The following is a 24,674-nucleotide window of genomic DNA, read 5'->3' as shown; positions in this document are numbered from 1 at the left end:
AAAAGATGGAACTGAAGGAAATACACACTTTGTACAGTTATAGTAAAAAGTGGACAGAGAGGCTTCAACATAAGCATGGTCTCCTGTGATGAACAGCATTTGTAGTAGACTGTTCAAAGCTAATTGATGGTTGGTTGGTTTTGGCAGCAGCTGATTTGTTTTAGTGAATTAGCCGTACAATTTGTAATGTACAAAATAAAGTTCAGTTGAGGTGTAATAATGGTTTGGAGCTGCTTTTTATGTCTAGGCTAGGGACCCTATTTTCATTTGAAAATCATCAGGCTTCAATAGAGCCCTGACATCAACCCAACCCATGAATTGGAATGCAAACTGTAATCCAGATCTAGTCACTCAACACCAGTGCCCACACAAAGGGAATTATTTATTAAAATCTGAAAGTATCTGTTTTTTTTTTTAAATTAAGAAAGCTTGACCAAACTCCCATCCACGATTTTTACTTTATCATTTTTATCATTAAAATAACTCGAAAAATCAGATCACGGAAGGAGCGTAAGCCAGAATCTTATGATTTTTCGGACTTTACTTACAAATCGCTCATTTTTTTCGGGTTATCGCCCTAGAACCCTGAATTTTTCAGATTTTTTTAAACCCAGCATAGACCAAGATATCTTCCATTTGGGATAGGAATGTCTGCCATTGAATTATAGAAGACCATGACAGGTCTGAGATGCCGGCTTTTTGGATTTGTGCTATTTGCAGGATCAGGGTTTAATTAATCTCAAAAAAATTTAGTGAAGACAGTCATTTGTCTAGATACACAAAAGTAAAGAACTGTAATAATTTGAGGGAACCATTTGGAGACATTTTGTAGAGTGATGATTATTGGTACATCTGTTGAACACACAGACCACTGAATGTAGAATGCTTGTATTTTCAACAGAAAGCACATTTTCAACAAAATAGTAACATATGAATAAAAGTGGTTTGACAAAGTGTATGGTTTGGACATATGTCAAAATACTTTGCTTCTGCTTGCGAAAGCCTTGCAGAACATAAGTGATCTTTATATGGCATCTCATTAACAGTTCATATTAGTTTTAATTGCTGTGTTATATCCAAGTAACTTACATATTCATCAATGGGATCTCCAACAGTTGGTGAATAGATGATTCTGTACTGTTGGACTGGTCCATCAGCATGATCCCAGTTCACAGAAAGACTGTTAGTGGTCTCTCCAAAAACTCGAATATTTTTTGGCCCACTGCGAGGTACTAAAATAGATGAAACATAACAATAGCTTAGTTTTATCAATAAGAAAGTTATATTTACCACTAACAAAAAACATTTTTTATAAAAAAGGTAACAATGAGAATATTAGGAATCTCCTAAAACACTCGGTGTGTCTGGTTAATTTACAAATTCTTCATAGTTGAATGCTGCCAGCCAGCACATAATGACAGATTATTAAGGAATAAACCTACCACAGTCTAAAATGTGGAAAGAGGGTTACCACAAATATTTGGAAGGCTCCAGAGTTGCTGGAGGGATTTACAAAGCAGTCAGCAAAAGAAAGGAAAATTCTAATATAATACAGAGCTGAACTTCATCCATTCAGGCCGCAAGAGTACTGAAGAACACTAAATTACAAGAGCAGTAGACTGAATTATTGTTTAATTTAATTTGGTGCCCAGTAATGTTAAAAACAGTGCCAGACACCAGCTTACCTAGACATAGCTTCAAGGCTTTTATACTGAACCCGGCAAAAAGTACTAGAGGATTAAAGTATGCTCACAGAAATATTTCCTCTCTCTGAAACCTCAATTACACTTCCAACATTTATTGCAGCATTTGAGAAGTACAGACAAATCACATATTTTATAGAGTTGTTTGCACTACAGCAGTTGCAAAAAGGTTGCACTTATTTTTGTTCTAGTTATAGATAGAATGCATGCTGCAAAATGTTTTCAGACTTTTTATACACCTTATGACAATGACAAAGTACTGTTGAGATACTAACTGTCTACATTTTTGTGTGCTGTATTGGCCTCCTTGTACTTAGTAAAATTTTGGCAGGTAACTTGAATGCTCTAAATGCACATTTTTTTTTTTCAATGCTAACATTTCTAGTGAACCATACTGATTTTGCTTTGCTACATCTTTCATTGCTTACAAGGTATTTTTGCTGAGTAGCATAATAACGACATTTCATTTGCCTGTGAAAATCCTTCCCCAGTTAATTTGTTGCACAGATTCCCTTATAATGCCAAAGTTAGAAGTCTAAAAATTGTATGGGTTTGTGTATTATAAGACACTGGGGATCACTGGACATTGGATAAAATTGCACCTGGGCAGCCAATCAGATGTTTAATTTTGTTGTTCTACCTGCAGCTGGCTGAAAAAATACTGTAAGCTAATCACTGACTGGTTTCTATGAATTAGTGCCCAGTAATAAATTTTCCATGCTTATAAATAAACAGGATGGTATTTGCACAGGTGCAGCAACATATAGCAGCCAATCAGCAAGTAACACTTACCGGTCACCTGTTAGAAAGCAAACATCTTATAGGTTGGCATGATTTACTGTACATGGGCAAAATCACTGTATTTTAATACATATGGGCATTAGTGTCTAAGTCATAGGGGCAGATACACTAAAGGGCAAAGTCTGCAGGAACATCGCCAGTTTACTAACAGGCACAGAGACAATTCACTAGCGGAAGAGATCGTCACTAGCGCAGTTTTGCTCCCTATAGCGAGGCAAATTTTCGATCAGGCGAATGATTGTTACTCCGCAAATTCACGCAAGTGCGAATTTTCCTTCAGCACCTTAGACCTGGCGAACTGATAAGATGAAGCTACATCCTCCTCAATCTTATGTCAGTGACATCATATCCTGTATGCTGAAAAGTCACAAAAGTTCTAAAAAAAGGCTGGCGTTTTTTTCATATTTTAAAGTGGGTTTGCCTTCAAAAGTTCTAACAATTAAAGATTTTCTATATATTAAAGATTTCCTATATATTACTTGGTAAAGAAAACCTTTTTTTCTGTTTTAATTGGTCTGTTAGCACCAACACTCTCAACAACCCAGCATTCCAGTTTTTACTCCCAGAACTCCCCATCAGAAAAAGATTCTGCATCACAAGTTCATCATCATTTTAACATTTCAATCACATAGTAATACATGGCAGATCTTATGATTATGGACTTTGAAATCAATAAAGTGATAATGATTTGGCATACATTTTATTTACTGGTACCCAGGAGAGTAAAATTATAGTGATGAGTATAAGTGTTGATGCAAGATAAATGCAAAACTTTTTCCCCTGCACAAATAAATTTTCCTTTGCTCACAAAAGATATATATTATGAATGTGTTTTGACAAATGACCACTTGCAAACTGATCTTGAAGTGTGCAACACACAAATAATGGATGCTGTCTAATAAAAGGCAATGTCAACTCAAATAATATTTGATTTTTGACTAATAAAACATAATTCTAAGCAACTTTGCAATATACAAACATTCCAAATTTTCTATGGTTTTTAAACTATTTGTATATACAGTATGTAATGCTGTAGCTGATTCGTTGCTAGGGAACTAAGACTTTTGCAACATTATTTTAACAACCGGGAGTTAAGCAAATCATGCTTTCAATAGGTATTGTTTTTACAATTAACTTTACAAGCACTGACATTTTTAAATAAATGTACCGTATATTGGAAAGTTGCTTCGAATTATGTTTTATTTTATTAGGCATTTTTTTTATTTCGAGGTTGACTTGCCTTTTAACATTACTGCATTGCAGAATGTAATTTTTTATTCCATTTATGGGGCAGATTTACTAAAGAGCGTTGCCCCCCGCAGGAACATCGCCAATTCACTAACAGGCGCAGGCGCCAATTCGATAGTGAACGGGACCGTCGCTAGTGGTCTTTCGCACTCTATCGCCAGGTGACTTTTCTTTCTGGCGAACGGACGTTACTCCGCAAATTTTACTGAACTTTAGCTCTGTCGTCAAAGTTGCCTTCACCACCTCAGACCAGGCAAAGTGCTAAAAAGAATCCAGATCTTCCTCAATCTTCTGTCACTTACATCATATCCTGTGAGCGGAAAATGCATTAAAGTTCAAAAAACGCTGGCGATTTTTCCTTTTTTAAGCGGGATTGACTTACTTTTTAGGTTAAGTGGCTTTCTCAACACAATTTAAAACATATGGAACATTAATTTTACAGTGGGCTCATGTGTAGGGCATTGTATTAACTCTCTTGTCTTTATTAAGGTTCCCTGGACATGTGTAATATAAACTGGTAACTTAAACCATTTGCAGCAACATTTATAATAAAGACGTCCATCCAACTTTAAATTTCCTGCCCTATGCAAATTGACCTATGCGTAAAATCACTAGCGAAGTTTTGCAAGGCACAAATAAATTCTAGCACATCTTCGCTATGAAATGCTCGCACAGTCAAAGTAACGCTAGCAAAAAGTCGCCAGCGTTCGACGCCCGGGACAAAACTTCACATTTTAGTGAATTAGCTTATTTGTAGTGTATTTGCTCCTGGCGAAGTGATGCGATGGGTGACGCTGGTGAAAACTCTCCCGTTAGTGAATCTACCCTTATGACTTTTAATATGCCCAAAGATGGTTATTAAATAAATATCTTGCCCAATGTTGAGGAAGGCTGGAGATCCTGAGAAAAATCACACCAGCGTAGGTTAAAGTTAATGCAATGTCATAGAAGTGGAAAGTGAATTCACTTACATGTTTTTCCTTCACCATTACTAGGATCCCCCTCACCATCTGGATAAATAGCCACAACATTCACAGAGTATGGTGTGTCAGGAGTAAGTTGCTCCAGCAGCACGTTGTGAGTATTGCCAGGAACTACAACCTAAAAATGGCAAAGGGAATTGTGTTATTTTTTTCTTTTACATTACCCCAGACTTTAGATGAATGTCTCATAACAGGAAATTAAATGCAGAACTTCATAGCATTGAAACATCTAATAACTGTATATAAGAACACAATGAATTCTAGAAAAACATTAATAACCACAGACAGTGATATAGTAAATTAACAAAACCTCCTGATTACTCACACAGAATTCAAACAAAAGAATGTATCTACCCAGCCCTGTGCACGCCTCATGAATGTTTATAATCCCGAAGAAAAATGACTCACAGACTCAGCAGGCCGTGTTCCAAGAAGTGGAGCATAGTTCACTCTATATTGCTGGACCACTGAAGGAGCAGGCTCCCAGCGAACATTCAGAGTGTTTGTTGTGGGGTTGTACACTTGAATATTTCGTGCTGTTCCCAAAATCACTAAATTGGGGAAAAGTAAATAATGATTTACAAAGATGCTATACATTTTTTTGGGGGGTGGCTAATTTATTATAAACCATTTAAACATGACGTAATGCAATTGTTACTTCTATGCAGGAAGACAGCCATACAGAAGCCAATGGCTAAACAAATAAATGTCTTCATAAACAAACAAATCTGAACAGCCTTGCTCCACAGCAGTTTTTATGTTTGAAAATTGATTTTATCTATCTACCTCTGGGAAATAATGCAGTTCCTATACTAATGTAAATGCTAAATTGCACTAGTACCAGGTATTTGTTACAAAACACCTTGCTATTTTCTTGCTACTGACTAATCCTATGGTTCAGTTTTACAGGAGTTATTTATTAAAATCCAAATGTTAAAATCTCGACAAATTAGAGTTTTTTTTCACTAGAAAACTCCAATTTTTAGAGGAAAGAAACACTAGAATTTTTGAGATTTATTATACCCTGATGCTGCAAAAAGCCTGAATCTGAAAATCCACCATCTCAGACCTGTCAAGGTCCTGTATAAGCTAATGGGAGAGGCACCTATCTTCATTGTCTGCGATGGGTTTAGCCCGAAAATCTGACTTTTTCAGGGGTTACAGGCAAAATCTCGAGGAATTCAGGAAAAAAGCTTGAAAAATTAGAGCAATTCAGATTTTCATTATTAAACCAATTTTATTATTAAAGGGGTTGTTCATCATTAAATTAACTTTTAGTATGATGTAGAAAGTGATATTCTGAGACAATTTGCAATTGGTTTTCATTTTTTATTTGTGGTTTTTGAGTTATTTCACTTTTTATTCAGCAGCTCTTCAATTTGCCTCTTAACCAATCTGTTAACTAGGGTCCAAATTACCCTAGCAACTATGCATTGGTGAGACTGGGATATGAATAGGAGAAGCCTGAATAGAAAGATCAGTAAAAAAAAAAAGTAGCAATAACAATACATTTGTAGCCTTACAAAGCATTTGTTTTTTAGAAGGGAGCAGGGATACCCATTTGAAAGCTGCAAAGAAGAAAAAGGCAAATAACTATAAAAAAATAAATAATGAAAACTAATTAAAAAGTTGCTTAGAATTGGCAGTTTTATAACATAATAAAAGTTACCTTAAAGGTGAACTATCCCTTTAATAAATAAACTAAAATCAGTCATGGAGCTTTGGTCGTGGTTTTCTTTAATACAATATGCAATAAGTTTAGTAAATAACCCCCTTAATGTCTCTTTTAGAGAAATTCTAATTATTCTTGAATATGTTGATATGACAAAATGAATATCCTTACTATGACAGTGGGGATTTGTGAGGTTGAAATTCCATATATATTGTTCAGATGAAGCCTTCAAATCTTACACTAGAGATGGTACTCATTACATTTTTTAATGGTTTTTGGTACAAAAAGACTCTGTTCCATCTGTAGATGTATTCAAAATTAGCCATTGTTCCACAGTCCTATAATATTTTGACTTGTTTTGACACAGTTTCTAATATATGTTTAAAATCTGTTCATGGGGAAAAGCAGTACAATAAGCTTATTTTAAATGAATATTGTCCAAAGTTATTAGTCCAGTATTTTGGTGTTTAGAATATTAATGGCATTAGTGGCCAAACCATTGTTAATTTAAAAATAGTTTCCAAGGCCATATTAAGGTTATTTTGATTTGTGCATCCACTGTTATAAGATTTGCCCAAGAAGTGATCAGTTCATTTTCTTCTTGTTACTGTACATTAAATTTGAATTCCAATTTAATTCCAATTTAAATTAAAGGCACCCAATTAACATACCAGATTCCTTAGAATTAAACAACTGCATTTGTAATGGAAAGCAAGAGTTCTGTAAAGTCCTTCATGGCTATGCCTTTCTAATTTTAATAATAAGCAATAATATTTAATACATTGTATATGATGCAGCCAGAATTGTTCCAGAACAATATCTGAGAATTTCAAATGTAGTTATCCCTTAAACACTCTGTTCATTAGACATGTAATATATGTAGGTTTTATTTAAAGAAACAGTTCAGTGTAAAAATAAAAACTGAATAGATAGGCGGTGCAAAATAAAACATTTTATAATATAGATAGTTAAGCAAAAATGTTATCAATAAAGAGTGGCTGGATGTCTAATAGAACAGCCAGAACATTACTTCCTGCTTTTCAGCTCTCTAACTCTGAGTTAGTCAGCGACTTGACATGGGTCAGTGAGTTTGCAATTGTTCTCAGCATTCAGCTCAGATTCAAAAGCGACAGTTATGGCCCATGTGGCCCCCCTTGAGGCACTAATTGGTTACTGCTTGGTCACCAGGTTAACCAGCCAGTGGAAACTAAGAGAGGAAGTTGTGTTCTGTTCTGTTACACATCCAGTCACTCCAGCCTTTATAGATTACATTTTTGGTTAACTAACTATATTAGAATTTTTTTTTATTTTGCACAGCCTATCTATTTACCCAGTTTTTATTTTTATACTGAACAATTCCTTTAAGGTTCATGTGTGCAATGAGAAGAGTGAGTTTGTGGAATTCTCTCCCTGGAGCAAATTAACTGGCAGGAACAAAAATAAATATAAGACATGCATGCCTTTTAAGGAACTGAGAAAATATCAAGCAGCTGACATTAATCCATATTTTACATGTAAAGCCAGGGTTCAGTCCCAGGTGCCATTTTCAGAAGGATTTATTAAATAGGTTCTTTATTTTTTGCCTTCCTTTGGATATACTAGAAGGTAAGAAAGAATTTTTTCAAAACTTAAAACTTGACATATTTTTCACAATCAACTGTTGTATTTTGACAGCAGAAAATATTGATTAAAACATTTTCTGTGGTTGTGATTGATTTTGAGTGGGGTGGAAAAACTAAGCACCATTACCCATACAAATCTTTACTCCCCAATTTAAATTTTATACAAGGAAGTTCAAATCAGACAATTATTTTCCACGGTGGAACAATTCATTCCAAACGGGGGAAATTGTTAAACCAAAATGTACCAGTAATGTTTAATCAAATGGCAACCCTCATTTTCACTAATGCGTGATAATAAATTATCCTCTTGAGGTATAACATTATATATGTAGTAACGCCAGATCCCAAAATTCAACATTCACTCAGTTATAATAACTCATACCATACAATTACATATTTACTTTTAACTAGGTCACCAAGAAATACTGTCAGCTAATTGACTGCTATTGATGACTAGACCTGTAGAAAGATTTGCAACTTTTATTACATGAACTCCTTAGTCTTGTAATATCAAACCAAGCATACAATAAAAATGCAGATGTGGCTGAATTAGAGGGGGAAATAACAGTTAAAATCCACTTTCTCATAGCAAACCAAGCTTCAAGTAGAATGCCAAACGTCACTTCTGTCAATTACAACTTAGAGTTGCAGAACCTACTAACTTGGTCAGCTCAGTCTATATGATGGCATGGTTGAATTTTATAAATAGGAAAATATCACCAAAAAAAGGGGAAAGCATAATTTAATTCTTTCCAGCAGCCAAAGTAACTAGTAATGCAGTAGCTAACATAAAAATCTGCTAACCTATAAGTTAAAATATTTAGAAAGATCTCATTATTAATTAAACTAGTCTTGCAAAATTACATCAGCAAAAACGCCAGGATTACTTACAAGTCTTTCCTGTTTCTGACATACGACCTCCTTCACCTTCAGAATAGACAGGGGCAACAGATACTGTATATGATGTGTCAGCCTGGAGGTTCCTAAGAACTGTATTGACTGTATTTCCAGGAACTGTTACCTGTACAAATGAAATATATAAAATATAAAAACCTCAGATCTCCATATACTGTATGCCTGCATTCTCAACATACATATTGCTTTAATACAATGAATGTTCAGATGTTAACATTTGCTAATCAATCTTCAGTTTTTTTCCTACTGCCTACCTGCAAAATAGCTGTCAACTAAAAGGGGGTTATTTATCAAAGTCCGAATTTATCTCAATATTTTCTGCTACAAACTCCGATCAAATCCGCTCGGGTTTTTTACGCTTATTTATTATTACATTTTCCCGAAATTTGCATTGCGGGAAATACAATTTTCACAATTTTTTTTGTAATTTTCACCCGAAAACTTCGGGGTATTGCCTGAAACCCAGCGCACATCAAAAAATCATTGGGACTACTCCCATTGACTTATATGCAACCTCGACAGGTCTGAGATGCCGGATTTTTAGATTCGGACTTTTCCATCCTTGGGGTTTAATAAATTCTGAAAAATTCATGATTTTTTTAAAAGTCATATTTTATAAATAAAAAAAAAACAATTTTTGTGATTTCTACATTCGCAGTTTACAATGCACCGGTGGAAAAATAATCACCTGCATCAGGGTGCAGTATATGTAGTAACTTTTTCTTTATTGAGATCACGGTCAAACAGGTTCAAACAAGTCTTAAAGAAATGCTTGTGAAATAAAAGTTTGTAGCAAAAAATATTACAATGCAATACTATTGTTATTCACACAAGATATTACCATTTCCTCTGATCCTCCGGCAGTAGGTACATAGTAAATTTTGTATCGTCGCACATTTCCTTCTGCAGCTTCCCAACGTACATTCAAAGTGCTTGTTGTTGGATCATACACTCTTAGATTCTTCACTGTATTTAGGGGTTCTGCAATGTAGCAATAAAAGCTGATGAATGCTGTACCATTTCATCATCAGAGTGAAAAAAAGGCTATTTCATCTTTACATATTTTATTTCTATGTTCTGAAATTCAGCTGGGATAAAAGTAGAGCAAATGAAATCTGGTAGAACAGTGCTGTCCAACTGCTGTTTGATCATCTGGTTATCTATTACATGCACATATTTTAATTGGCGGAATGCCATGAAAATTACAATGTCCTATATAAAGGTCAATAGTAGCATATTTAGGATCACTAATATCTTACTTGTTTTTCCTCTTCCTGACATATTTCCTCCTTCTTCATCTCCAATGTACCGTGATGAAACAACAATGTTGTATGGAGTATCTGGCTGAAGTCGCTGAAGCACAACACTGGTCTGTCTTCCACCAACACTTGTCTAAAGCCCAAATAAATATGTAGTCATATACTTTATAAAGAAGTCACCCATCACATATTTAGCTCAGGCAACTGTGTTTCACCCAACATAGCCAGTAATGTAACTGCGACTAAACAGCAGGCAGCAGTTTGGTATTTGCAAGTTGATTTCTTATTGGCTGAAAATTCCCCATTCTTGGTAAAAATTATTTTTAAGGTACATATATTTGCTGACATTTATTGTAAACTTGATACAATTCAGCTCCGAATAATGGGATACAAACTGATGAAGATACACAATAATAATATTCACCAATTAAAATATGCCTACCATTCTTACAAACGCTTATGTTACTTTGAATGCATCTTGGTATATGGTTTTGTTTATTACTAACTCTGGTTACAGTGCTCATCTTTCTTTCTTTCTTTTACTTTGTTGGAGGCCTATATCATGCTCTGTATGTCATGGGGTTAAAGCAGTTTAACAGCAGATGCAAGCAGGGACAACCATTGCATGTTTATTAGCAGAAAAGAGCAACGTTTCGGGAATAAAACCCCTTTGTCAAGCATGTTTGACAAAGGGGTTTTATCCCGAAACGTTGCTGTTTTCTGCTAATAAACACAAGGGTTGTCCCTGCTTGCATCTGCCTCGGAGTGCCAGTGAATTCTTCTTGGCATCTACTTTGGAGGGTGCTGATCCCCTTTATCACCTGTGCACCAGGTGATAGAGGGAAAAAGTCTTGATAAAATTGTATGAAAATTTGGATCGTATGACTTTTCTGAATTTAACACCTGAATTGGCCAAAAACAGCGACTTTTTCAGATTATCCAGCACAGATCAACATCTTCAGGGACATCTGCCATTGACTTTTGCATGACCTCAACAGGTTTTAGCTGGAGTATTTTCAAATTTGGATTTTTAGCAGCTTGGGGGTATAATAAATCTCTAAAGATTCAAGTTTTTTTTCCCCTCTAAAAATGTTAATGTCTACCTTATATTCACGAATATAAAATCTGTTTTGCAATGCAGTGCTTTACCAGTACTTTTTATTCCTTGTTTATCCTATCTGTACTGCTGAAGAAGGTTAGTAAATAAACCTTTTTAACTTTAGATATGCCAACTGTCCTGCTAAAATAACCGTCTGTGAAAGAAGTGTAAAAATGTATAAAGTGTTGTCTTTTTGCCAAAATTCTGTTTCTTACCCTCTGTAGCTTAAGACATTTGGAGGAAAAAAAACGTGATTGTTTTTTATTAGCAGCTGGAAACTACTTCAAGAGAAAGTCAGTTGAAGACTATATATATATATATATATATATATATATATATATATATATATATATATATATATATATATATATATATATATATATATATATATATATATATATATGATAAAAGCAAAGATGTTAAACACCTGAAAATGAATGTAACCAGATGGCGCAGTCTAGTAAATATCTGGTTGTCAAACATGAACAAAGGGTAAAGTGTCTATAAAGATAAATGATACAAATAAAAAAGATACTCTCCAAATGATGTGGGGCCCTTTTACAAATGTTACCATTTTCCACTAACGGGCTATTTCCTCCTATTTATTAGATATAGTAAGTGAAGGAGATGGTATTGCTGAAAGTTGAGAAGCAATAGGAATGTCATGACTTCTATATAACAACTAACAGGGAAGTCTGATACATACCTTTAAAGTGACACTTTTGGTTGTATTTAAATTAAGTATTTTAGAATATACAGAAACCCATTAGGATAATGGGTTTTCTATATATATTTAAAGAACTGCATCACAAAAGCATTTACTTTTCCTTATACAATTATCTTCATATTGTGTTCAGAAGGTGACTGGAAATGTATGCATTTATGTCATTTGTATTGTGTCAACAATTTTAAAGACTTGTGATGCTAATAGTTCTATAAAAATTAAAAAGCTGGACTATGCCATGATTCTGAACAAAGTTTGTTTAGTAAAACATCGGTCTAACCTAAGTTACCTTCAGGCAAACCTTAATAATGTTTTATAGTGACACCTCCAACGTTGTTCTGTGCTTCTTGCAATGTATTCATTTTATGGAATTCTTATTCATTGTTGCTTTAGGCTGCCAAAAATAGTTCAACTAACTTATTTTTATAAGATCTGCATTCCAGGGTTTATAGGCCCATTTAAATATAAATTGCCCATGTGTGATTGCATACACAGCTTAAAGGAACAGTAACAACAAAACATGAAAGTGTTTTAAAGTAATTAACATATAATATAATGGTAGCATGCACTGGTAAAAGCGGTGTGTTTGCTTCAGAAATACTATTATAATTTATATAAACAAGCTGTAGTGTAGCCATGGGGGCAGCCATTTAAGCCTGAAAAAAGGTGAAAAGACACACGTTACATAGCACATAACTGATAAGCCCTATCTAATACAATGGTGTTTTATCTATCATGTGCTATGTAATCAGTGCCTTTTTTTCCTTTTATCCAGCTTGAATGGCTGCCCCATTGCTATACAGCAACTTGTTTATGTATTTTTTCTAAAGAAAACATGCCAGTTCTACTAGTCCAGAGCAACAGTACATTATATTTTAATTACTTTGATACACTTTCAGTTTTTGGTGTTACTGTTACTTTAAGGCTTCACAACTGTTGTCGACCATTTGAAAGTTGTCGAATGTGGGAGGATGTTTGTATGTATATTCAGAGGGAGCTAAAAATCTACAAGTTAAAAAATGCATGGAGGGACAGAAATTCCCAATGAGAAATGCACCTTGGACCCATAAAACATTTTGTCTTCACCTATGCACCGATTTGTACAGATTCACATCACACATAATGGGCCTGTTTTAAACTGTTATGAAAGAATTTATCTGTATAATTTTTGGAATTGCATCTTGAAGTTCAGAATGTAAATTACATCAAACAAATATAATGTTCATGAAATTTCTTCTTTTATACCATTTAAATGAATATGAAATCTCAATTACTTTTTCATTTTGCCAAAAGCAAATTCTTCTGCCTCCCACAAGAAATAATTAATTTTGCAAGGTCTAGAGAGCTGAATATATTTCATTGTAAATTGTCACTGAATAGGCTATTGAAAATCTATATAACATTATTTATTTGTTTTGAAAAATTATAAATAGGGCTCTATATTTTGATTATTTTCACACAGGCCATTTCATGGCTGAAAAGCCAGAAATCAGTAACACAATGGCATGATTCCCTAGAACTACAGTACACATGCATCTATCAATACACACGCATCTATGTGTATTGATATGATGGGAAATCCTGCAGGAAAGCTATATTTCCTCAGCCTCCTGGTTGATCAATATAAGTATTGATTGATGCTGATCAAATGGGAGTTTTCCTAGATCACAATTAAGTTGATTCATAATGTTTTAATCGAATAAATCGTTTTTTGTTACCTTGCATGATAAATTCCCAAATCATTGTGGATAGATTCATAATGATACGTATGAAAACTGACTCCATGTTTTGTCTCATAAGCAGACAGAAAAAAACGAGTCCATTTTGGACCGGTACATTGTAGTTTTGCCACTGTTGGTTGTTTTTACAAGTACTAAAATATTCTTTCTTTAGTTGTTGTACAAATATATCATGAAAATGGGGGAATGCCAATATTTCCTGCTGAGCTCACAGGATCTTGATATAAAGTCTTTGATTTATTTTTAAACAAATATATTTTTCTCTATATGCTTTCAGCAGATGGGTTTCTTTTTATTAGAAACAGCTGGAAAAACTTTGAAGTAGGAGTTTCTGCAAACACCAATATAAAATGTTTGATTAAAGGCCTTTAACATCAGTTCATGATAAAACTAAGTTTCAGTTTAGTATAAAGAATCAGCAAAATATACTTCTCTTAAGAACTTGTTCATCTAAATTTTTAATTGGTTTAAAGCAGTAATAATTTCTTTTTAGTTCATAAACAGCATTTTACTGTATATCCTCAAAGAAGGTACTAGCTTAATCTATAAGCCAAGGAATGTGCACCTGTACCAATGCTAGACACACACTCGCTCACTTTGCGTTTACTCCACCTTTACCTCTTTGGTTCTGAACTTCTCTGGACATGATTTCACCTTGGGTTACAAGTTATGAGAATCAAACACCAAATCAGACCAACATGGAGCACTTGATTATGAATTCTTCCATAACCGGTGAATAGTTGCCAGAAAGTTTTTAACAAGAAGTTAAACTTTACTTTAAAGGAATTGTTCAGTGTAGAAATAAAAACTGGAGTGACTGGATGTCTAACATAATAGCCAGAAAACTACTTCCTGCTTTGCAGCTGTCATGGTTACAGTAACTTTGAAGGGAGGCCATATTGGTCATAACTGTTGCTTTTGAGTGTGACCTGCTGAGGATCAAAAGCAAACTTACTGAGCATTTATGTCCTATACTGTATGCCCCCCCCAAAAGTCGCTGACTAAATAAGAGTTTAGAGATTTGTAAAGCAGGAAGTTGGGATTCTGGCGTTTATGTTACACACCCAGTAACTCCAAAATAAATTACATTTTTGCCAAACTAACTATATTAAAACATTTTTTATTTTGCGCAGGCTATCTATTTACCCGGTTTTTATTTTTGCACTGAACTGTTCCTTAGTTTAAAAAAAGAAGAATGCTTGCCAGCTCACAAGCTCCGCCTTTATAACATTACAACATCACTACTTAAACTAACCTAAGCTAATCTGAGAAAAAATCAGCAACATTGTAAACCTGTACAAGTAAATTAGCCCTACAGTCTTTAAGAAGGAGAGTATATATGTATTTCATGCCTTCTTTTGTACCTTGCACATAGAAGGCAAAGCTTTTTTTTGTCAGGAAGCGACAATATGTTTACTGTATATTTTAATAGAAATCATGGACTTTATTACTTTAGTTTTCAATATCTTATTATTATAATTTAATTGTATTAAAAAATATAAGTATTTTTCATGCTTGAACTTGGGTGACCTTGCCTTGGGAGTGGGAAGATGCCTATAAACACATCAGCGGAGTCACTCTTATTTGCAATATTCTGCCACAGACTTTTTGGGGTCATCATTTTAACAAAGGTAAAAGGGAAATCACTGCCCCCCTACCCCCACAATAACCATAATCGTTTCGTGACTGTTTAATTATATACAGCAGCACCTTTATAATGTGAAGAGTAGCGAAAATATCAATAATTACCATTTGTTCAGCACCAGCACCAGAAACAGGCTTATAATGGATATTGTATTTTTGCACATCGCCCATAGCTTGATCCCACCGTACAGTCAAACTATTTGACGTTGCATTGAACACCTGTAGATTTCTAGGGCCAGTCCTTGGGGCTTGAATAAAAAAAATAAAAGTACAAAATAAGTAAATAAATAAAGTACAAATGAAAAAAATGACAAATACTGATTTTGCACTTGATAAACACATTTCAGCTCAGAAATGAGAGTGGTTTTTAACAGCAAAACATTACGAACGTACCTGGTGTTGCAGAAATTGTTTCTGACACTATTAAAAGTAAAAGAAAGAATAGTCAGTTAGTATTGGCATTCTGTTAGTTATACCTAGGCTTGCTTATTATTAGAAATGAATTCATATTTACATGTGCGTTGAACACCCAACAGATCTTCACTCTCTGATTCATCGGGATAAATGGCAGTTACTGAAACCTCATACTGTGTCTCGGGTTCCAGTTCTTCAAAGAGCAAAGTGTTTACATCACCATCAACAATTGTCTAGGAAGAAATATTGGTGACTTAGAAAGTTGCCATTGGTCATCTTTGGTCCATCTCCATGCAATCAGAGCAGTAAAACATACCTCTTTCTTGTTTTCTGGAGCTCCAACTGGTGCCCAGGTTATCCTGTACAAAGCTACATCTGGAGCCCCATGTTCCCAAGTACCTCGAAAACGTCTTATTGCTATATCAGAAAACTGGAGATTTTTTGGAGCTGGTACTGGAGCTGTTGGTACACAAAATTCAATTGTGCTGAAACATAAGCACCATGAGCATATTTACAGAAGTTCTACTTGTGTTTAAATACTGACATTTTAGCCTGTTCCGTCTGAGGAAAAAACATGGATGGAAGGTTAAAGTGTTGGTTTTCTCTTAAATAGTGCAGTTTATCAAATCACATACATATCGTTGTTTGTGTGAACGTAAGCATCTGTCTTTTGCTATGATAATTAAATTCCATAATCAATATTTAATATTAAATATAGGAATAACTGAATTTTAGTCAAGTAACAAAATTACCATAAAGTCTGTTAATAATGTACAAGATACCATAAAATATACATTTTAAAACATGAAATGCAAGGAAAGGTGCATTGTGCAAAAGATAGTAGCAAAGTGCAATGTTATTTGCTCCTTGATACTTGCTCCATCAAAATTCATTGGTTCCTAAGAATGGAGTGCACAGCCTCATGTATGCAATACTACTTGTGTTTGGCAGTGCTACATACAAAAAGGCTGGAATGTGGGTGAGACATAATAAATATGTGTAAATTAAAGTAAGAAAAGCTTCAGAATTTATGACAAAGGAATTTAGGACTTGGGGTGGCTTGGGTTTTAGCAATGGTGAATACCACTATCATAATACTATAACTATGGGCAACCCAATCAATGATTGTATTGGTTCTCTAGTAATGTATTACAACAATCAGCTTTTAATGATTTAATGCAGATCAATGAAAGGTGGCATCTCACTGGTTACTTTGAGCTACTGGATAAATGTATACATCATGTTGTCAGTGTTTTAGGAAAAGCATCTACCTGTGGTTCCTTGTGTAGTACGCGGCTCAGATACTCCTGTAGCATACACTGCAGTTAAACTGATATCATATAGAGTTTGTGAGAAAAGGTCAGTAAGTCGTGTACTTGTTCTAGATCCATCCACTTCCACCTATAACAAATAAGCATTTCCAAATTCAGTAAGAGAAGTGTAACAGGCAGTCAGATTTTGTAGGTGACAAAATTATTATTAGCAAAGGGTGTGATACCATTCTAGCTACTGTATTGTATAGTGGACCTGTGCTTTTTGCTATTGATTTAATTTAAAATTAACAGTGTTTGAATGACTGATAAAAGAGTAACTCAAACAGTGTGAAAATGGTAATCCTAACTAAAGTAAAATGCATATGGCAGAGTCTGTTACCTCTTTGAATTCTTCTTCTTCCTCTGTTTTATATCTGACTATATATTTGAGCACATTTCCAGGAGCAGCATTCCAAAGGACATTCATGGAGCTGTGAGTGATATCTCTCACTCTAATGCTTCCCACACCTTGAATGGGTACTGGTAAAATAAGTGTCAGACAATTACAATAAAGCTTGTTTCCAGTATAAGTTTCAGTATTTATGAGATTTTTCTTACTGCACACCATAAAGCTTATTGACAGTTATGGACAAGGTGCAAACTGTAAAAAAAAGTTAAAATCGTGATGTTCTTAGGATTGGAATCCCCACTCAGGCTCATATATTTGCAGCTGCTTTGGGCATGTAAAGTTTTACATCTGGTAGAAAATAGCATACAGTACATCTGAGTTATAATTGCACACTACAAACAAAAGATGGAGAGAGGGGAAGTGGAAGCCTGTGCTGCATGCTGTGTTTGATACCAAATGCACTAATTACAGAGCAACAGGTACAAGGGCACAGGGATTGATGCTTGGTGGAAACTCATGTGACATCTTTTATGGACTTTACATAGACTTTGTGGCAAAAAAGTGACGCTAAATAGGTTTTGTGACATTGCAGCGATGATGTCCCTTCATTTAGACAGTGAAAATCTGTGCCCAGTATTTCTGAAACTTCATAAAAACACAATACAAAACTTACAAGTGACTTCTTGTGAGGTCAGAGGATCACTGGTCAGCTCATCAACAAGTGCATATACCGTCAATGTGTACTCAGTGTTGGGGAATAAATCTTCCAGACGTACATCTGTCACAGATGCACCAACTCTCATCTAGAAATGTCAGATAAAAGAGTAAGCATAATATGTAATGGGTGGGAGGGAATATAAAGCTTGTTTTTAAAACTCTAAACCAGTCATGGCCACAAAGAAGCTGTTCAGATGTTGCATCTTTCGGCTGCAATAGGGTTTTGCTTATAGTTTAACATCTACCAGTTAAAATGATGTCTTGAGAAATAAATATATGGTTTTAAGTTTGCTGTTTGTGTATCTCTTTAATATCCTACCAATGAGGTACTAAAGTAATTAAACAGGTGCTTAGAATTTAGAGTTTAAACCCAGTTCTCTCCCATAGCCTTTGACTAGCATGCTTGGTTGAATTATTCACTGGCCCAAATACATATAAGTCCCCAATATGCACTGCAGTCTTCTGAATTATATAAGCACTAGGCAAGTATTGCTCACCTCTTTTTCAGTTGAAGGCACAGTAGCGTTAACTGGTTCATATTGCAATAAATATCCAGTAGCTCCAAGGGCAGCTTCCCATCGTACTCTCATTGTTCTGGTTCCAATATCATAAATGTTAAGATTTCTGACTGAAGGAATGGGTACTGTGGATGTAAATATAGATGTCATTATTTTACTTTGCATTTTATAATCTAATCACATTTGTTATTGTGCTAGAAAATTTGTAAGGGGACCTCAAAAAATCTGCTAACACCAAAAATGAAAATTGTTGATTTCACTTACATATTTTTATTCTGCATATATAAATAAAAATAAGTTGTTTAAAACAGAAGACCTCCTCCCGTGTTCAGCCATATTTTATCTTATATTGTCTAAATAAAGTCACAACTTGTCTATTGTGCTCAAATTAGCATATTGATGAACTTTTCCCAAAAACTCTCACAAAAGCTATGGGTATGTTTTAATGCAAATGTCATGCTTTCTAGAATAATACTTTTTGGAAGTGTGTGCTTAAACTAGAAAAAAAAATGAAGGAAAGTCTTTAAACATACAATATAAGGCAAAGAAAAGACAATGAATCTCATTTAGTTTTCTAGCAACTGCCATGTTCAGGAGCCTTTATGTTATATGAGATCATATAGAGATACATTTTAGCCTTCACATTTTATACCAGATGAATAAGATATGCAAAAGTAATACCTCTGGATCAAGCTACTCTGGACATTTTGCTCTACGCTCTACAATATTTGCTAAAACATGTTAGAACAAAAACTTAACCTGGCATCCATTTTGTATGTTTGTTTTTTTTTCGTCCTGCAATTAATCATTTTTTTTTCTTGGTATCACAATATTTACCATATAGTTTGAAACCCCCTTTTATCTATCAATGCTTATTATGAAACAACAATTGTTTCGCCTTAACTTGGTTATTTTCTGTACATTCAATGTGTGGTTTGGTTTATATGAAACAAACCATTTTGTAAAATACTTTAACCAGCACTAAACATCAGTAAATTAAGGCCACATGTGGCAATGCACAATTTGTAACCAAACCAGCTGTTCAAGAATGTAAAGAGGATAATGTTTCACTATTACTGAGCAAGGAGTAATTATGTTTTATTTTGCTCATAAAAACATCCTTGTGAGGTAAAGACATGCTACCTGCAAACATTGTTGGCAAATCTACTGGATGACATTGGAAGGCTTTATGCTATATAATAAAGCATATTTCCCTAAAATTGCCTGATATCATGTAATTAAACGTTAGTGCAGGTTATGAAGAAGATGTATTTTTATACATAACAAGCAATGAAAATTAGTATTTTTTCAAATAAAGTAAATAGGATAGTGTAACAGGCAAATGCTGCCTTGAAATATAACTATAACTTACGTGTTGTTTCGGTGCCTTCAAGGGGTTCACTGCTTTCTCCTTCTAATACGGAAAACACTTTCACAACATATTCTGTTTCAGGTTTTAAATTTGTCAAAACTGTAGTTCTATCTGATCTGCCAACAAAAACCTTAAAATGGAAAAAAACAAAAGATAACGAGAGTTATCTGCAATGAAAAAATATATGTAGGCAAGACCTGACAGAATAGTTTGTGTTTGCCTGCAGCTTATATTAAGAAATGTTTTAACTTACTAATATTACATATCTTACCTCCATAGGTCGACCACCAGACACTGGATAATATTCCACCCTAAATCGGTCAACACTTTGAGAAGGTGGATTCCATGTGACTCTAAAGCTCCTGGGTGTAGGCTCTGATGTTTCTAGATCAGAGGGTGGCTCCAGATCATCTCCTGCATTCAGATTAAACCACAACGTGTTAGACTATATGAGATGAAGATGCTTTTTGCAGTCCTTTGGGTGTACAGTTTGGGGTCTATTAATCAGCAAACTAGAAACATTGATTCAGGAGTCAGAGTCAGTAGTGGAGAGCCAGGCATTGCTGCTTTTAATAGCAATTATATTTACAAATAACTTTATCTATATTGGAAATATATATTTGAACAAAAATGAAACTATGAAAAAAAAATATGAAAATATGAATAGTTTTGAGGTACATGATTACATTAATTAATTCATAATAGATAGAAAGGAATAACTACCTGAGCCTTTCACACTGTTACATAGATTGTTAGTGAGGTCATCCACAATACTGACAAGTAAAGAAAAGTCAGCAACGTTATAAACGTAAGTCTCATCTGGATCTGAGCCAATTTGCCTTAGTTCATTTTCATCTGCATTTTTGATACCTATAAAAGATAAAGACAAGTTAGAAGCCAGTAATGCACTGTAATCTATTTCAAAGCAAGCATCCAAAAAAAGAGACTTTGGGGACAATGAGAATACCATTAATGTTATTACTGACCAGCCTTTTCGCTGATGAACATTTACAGCTCTGTGATACACTCTAAACATTCTGAACCCCCTGACGATTATTTTACAAGTTCTAACTGTAATTTATTCTACTGATTACAAATTGAGAGTTATTTAAAATACACAGAAAAGGTCTTTGTGCCAGAAAAAAATGCATTTTTTTGTTTTAACACATCTCTAGTGATAGCCATAAAACCATCATCTTTTCAATGGAAAATACCATACTTTGAGGATCTCAGATAACAGACCTTATTAGTTTAAGTGCTTACCCAAATCTGGAGCAACCCAAAGGAAATACTTAAGTTGCAGATCAGCAGTCCCTTGAGGTATTGTGCTATTATGTTTATTCTCTGTAACACTAATAATTAGTACAACTCTAGCCACTCCATTTGTCTCATATTCACTCTACTAGTAGCCTGTTGGTTTTTACTGTTTCCATGACTCCATAGCACTACATCTCAATGTAATGATGTTTGCTGCACAATAATGACATCATCTTTTCCATTTTTTAAAGAAACCATTTTTCTTGGATCAAGGCAAACAGAAGAAACAAAGCCCTCTTGTGCAAAGAACAAAGGACTGAAATTTTAACATTTTGCAGGCAATTTTTTAGACGAAATACTTTGATATGTTTTTCACATTTTCACTTTGTTCATCGTATTATGTAATCAGTACAGTTTTTTTTATTTAAACAATTCCTTCATCTAAAGAAGAGATTTTGTTTGCACTTTGCAATGTTTGCATTTCAGTATTCTAAGTTGGGTGGATGGTTGGCAACATATTTAGCCTACATTGGCATATAGCCATTTATTCTGCAAATTATTTTAACTTTGGAAGGAAGCTTGTGATTTGTGCTTTTAATATGTTCCTGTTGGATTCATGCTTTGCCAACAATACATATTTTAGCTTGTAACTTTGTTTCATACAGTATTGTCTTTGTTGTAATTCTGTATCTGCGAGGTATGCTGCCTGAACAGAAGCTGGTTTGAGATTTTAGGGCTTGTTTACTAAAAGGGGGGCAATATACAAAATGACAAAAAGACAGGTGCAAAACTGTGGATTTTCTGATGCACAAAAAAACACTTTGGTCTATTAGCATATATAAACGGGTATCAATTACTTTAATAATACTATTGACTGACAATTCTTAAGATATTCCTTTATATTATTTAAAAAAAATTAAATTTGGTGCCAATCTGCACATAAAAATTAGCAACATTTATAGCAGAATATGTAATTGACCTAAACTGACATAAAAAACTCAGAAACCACCAAAATTAATCATGGCAAGGCCAGCTATCTCAAGAAAAGTGAAGTGCTTTGCAGCTGCCAGAACTACAGCTATTACTCACAGTTTTTCAGAGTTTACTAAAATGTCTGGCATGTCATTAAATTATAGTCTAGGAAAAAAGGAAAAATCCAATGCTCTGGAAGATATTTCTTTTTATATCAAGCTGAGCTGAGTTGTGGAAATGCAATTTCTTAACTGGCTGTGAGTGTAGATGTGTGTGTGCCCTCTAATAAATGTAATGAAGATTATTGTGGGAACTGAATATGCAATACCCTCATTGTCTACTCTACCATATCCTGTACCTCTCTGCTATACTAAGGGGCCTATTTATCATGCTATGAAAACATTGGAGGAAAACATCCCTTGTTGCCCACAGCAACCAATCAGATTTTGCTTTTATTTTATTGCAAAATCTGATTGGTTGATAGGCGACAGTTGAAATCTAATTTCTGATGATTCCTGTTTTACACAGAATGATAAATAGGCCCCTAATTCTTCATTTTTGTCTGCCATATATTTAATCAAAGGTCAAATTTTAGAGCTTTATGAGGTTTTTTTTTTTATACCTCGAATGAACTTGAATGGAAAAAACTTGAATCAGTGAATTCAAGGTGAACAACACGAACTTACAGGCTGTATATTAAATTGCACCAGTTGCTGTGGTCAAGTGGCTAGTAGTGAAGAAATGCCAATAAACTTTCTCAGAGAAACTGAGCATTAAGACATCCAACGAATCATTCATTTTCACACTCCCCAAGTTTTCCACTTACCAATTGCAAATAAGTCTATTCCCTGGTCTCGCAGCATTTTGGAAGGTAAAACAATGTCATCTTGTGACTTTCCATCAGTGATTACGACACCAATTTTTTTTGACTTTGGTCTCATCCCAGCCTCTGCTTTGAAGTTTTTTTGTAGGATGAAATTCAGAGCCATACCTATTAAAAACAGAAATACCAGAATGTAGTTCTCATACAGGTACAGATCATAGGTCTGTGGCTTGTTTCTGTGGCACTTATTCTTAATAGTTATGTTAGTGTTTTTATGGTGTACCTGTAAGGGTGTTACCCCCCTTGTAAGGCAGGTTTGCAACGGCTTCCAACAAAGACTTCTTAGTGCTATGAGTTTTCAGTTGCCATTCAATTCGAGGGTCCCCACTGTATTGGGCCAAGGCTGAAATAAAAGCATACAGTAAAAAAGGTTTGCCATCAGCTCACAATAATTGCATGTTTGCATAGGCCTAATACATAATACACTATATCTTCCCTTGGAAATAGGTATTATCACAAAACGCAGTGATATAATAGTGAATAATATTGTTAAAAAAGTTTATATGATGGATTATAAAGCTTAACGCAAAGCCAATAAATTTAGTCAGGGAAAATGTGTTTTCTTTGATGCAAATGACTACTAATATACTAACTAAATATGACTGAAACTGCAGGAACATTTACCTCCGACCCATCCCTTCTCCTCTATGATCTGTGCTAATTCTTCCCTAACAAACACCCAGACTTCCACCCCTCACTTTTGTTCCAGCTTATCCCAACACTTTGCTCTTCACCCCATCTATCTAAGCTCTGTCTTTCAACTTTTGCTCTTTGTTTTACTCTACTAACAATTCTATACTATGAACTCTAATTGTTTCACCCCTCCCCCCAGACTGAGCTAGTAATCAGTTCCTGTATAAGATTCCAAATGCAATGACACTTTTGTCCAAACATGTGGAATTGCACATCTTTTCAAACCCAAGGGGTTCATACATGGTTTTTTTAAAATAACATTCTAGCTGACAAATCATTTATACATTTTCTTTATTTTTTTCTAGCAGTTGCCTTTTGGACAAAAATGACAAGCATTATGGTGAATCAATTTAGTTATAATGAGCTGTTCTGTATATAAGAAATATATTAAAATGAGTGTATCCCTGGGTGATTAAAACAAACTTACCAATTTGCACTCTATCTGGGCCAATTTCAAAGACTTCAACCAGTCGTGCTATAAAACTCCTGACGGTCCTAAAATTTGGGCGGCCGATACTCCAAGAGCCATCCACCAGCAACACTATATCGGCAGCAGCTTTAGTTTTGCATTCCAGGCCTGCCACGGTAATCATACAGAAATGCATAAAATTTAACAAACATGCTTGAACTCTTTAAGCAAAAGGGTAACACTGCCCATATGGCAACATAAGGGCCAATACTTAAGGCACTGAACACCCACACTATAATTATTACATCATATTTTATACTATGGTGGTTATATTCAATACCACATTGATCATGCGTCCTAAAAATAAA

General features: G+C 34.6%; 1 protein-coding gene across 4 annotated transcripts in view; it reads right to left on the bottom strand.

Moving 5' to 3' along the window:
- col12a1.L (collagen, type XII, alpha 1 L homeolog) overlaps positions 1–24,674 on the bottom strand; it is a 140,065-nt gene that overhangs the window by 55,367 nt on the left and 60,024 nt on the right. For all 4 annotated transcript variants that reach the window (XM_018240582.2, XM_018240580.2, XM_018240583.2 and 1 more), the window contains 20 exons: positions 24,325–24,474; positions 23,428–23,547; positions 23,148–23,312; positions 20,816–20,962; positions 20,364–20,506; positions 20,093–20,222; positions 18,700–18,845; positions 18,159–18,288; positions 17,477–17,616; positions 17,095–17,224; positions 16,140–16,282; positions 15,924–16,056; positions 15,803–15,829; positions 15,515–15,657; positions 10,204–10,336; positions 9,786–9,925; positions 8,921–9,050; positions 5,144–5,286; positions 4,724–4,853; positions 1,090–1,232 (listed from right to left, as the gene is read on the bottom strand). In XM_018240582.2, the coding sequence (XP_018096071.1) occupies positions 1,090–1,232; positions 4,724–4,853; positions 5,144–5,286; positions 8,921–9,050; positions 9,786–9,925; positions 10,204–10,336; positions 15,515–15,657; positions 15,803–15,829; positions 15,924–16,056; positions 16,140–16,282; positions 17,095–17,224; positions 17,477–17,616; positions 18,159–18,288; positions 18,700–18,845; positions 20,093–20,222; positions 20,364–20,506; positions 20,816–20,962; positions 23,148–23,312; positions 23,428–23,547; positions 24,325–24,474 (2,666 nt within the window). The remainder of the gene's footprint in view (positions 1–1,089; positions 1,233–4,723; positions 4,854–5,143; positions 5,287–8,920; positions 9,051–9,785; positions 9,926–10,203; positions 10,337–15,514; positions 15,658–15,802; positions 15,830–15,923; positions 16,057–16,139; positions 16,283–17,094; positions 17,225–17,476; positions 17,617–18,158; positions 18,289–18,699; positions 18,846–20,092; positions 20,223–20,363; positions 20,507–20,815; positions 20,963–23,147; positions 23,313–23,427; positions 23,548–24,324; positions 24,475–24,674) is intronic.

This window comes from Xenopus laevis, chromosome 5L (genome assembly GCF_017654675.1).
Source record: "Xenopus laevis strain J_2021 chromosome 5L, Xenopus_laevis_v10.1, whole genome shotgun sequence".
Classification (NCBI taxonomy): Eukaryota; Metazoa; Chordata; class Amphibia; order Anura; family Pipidae; genus Xenopus; species Xenopus laevis.
This window is presented reverse-complemented; position numbering and strand designations above follow the sequence as displayed.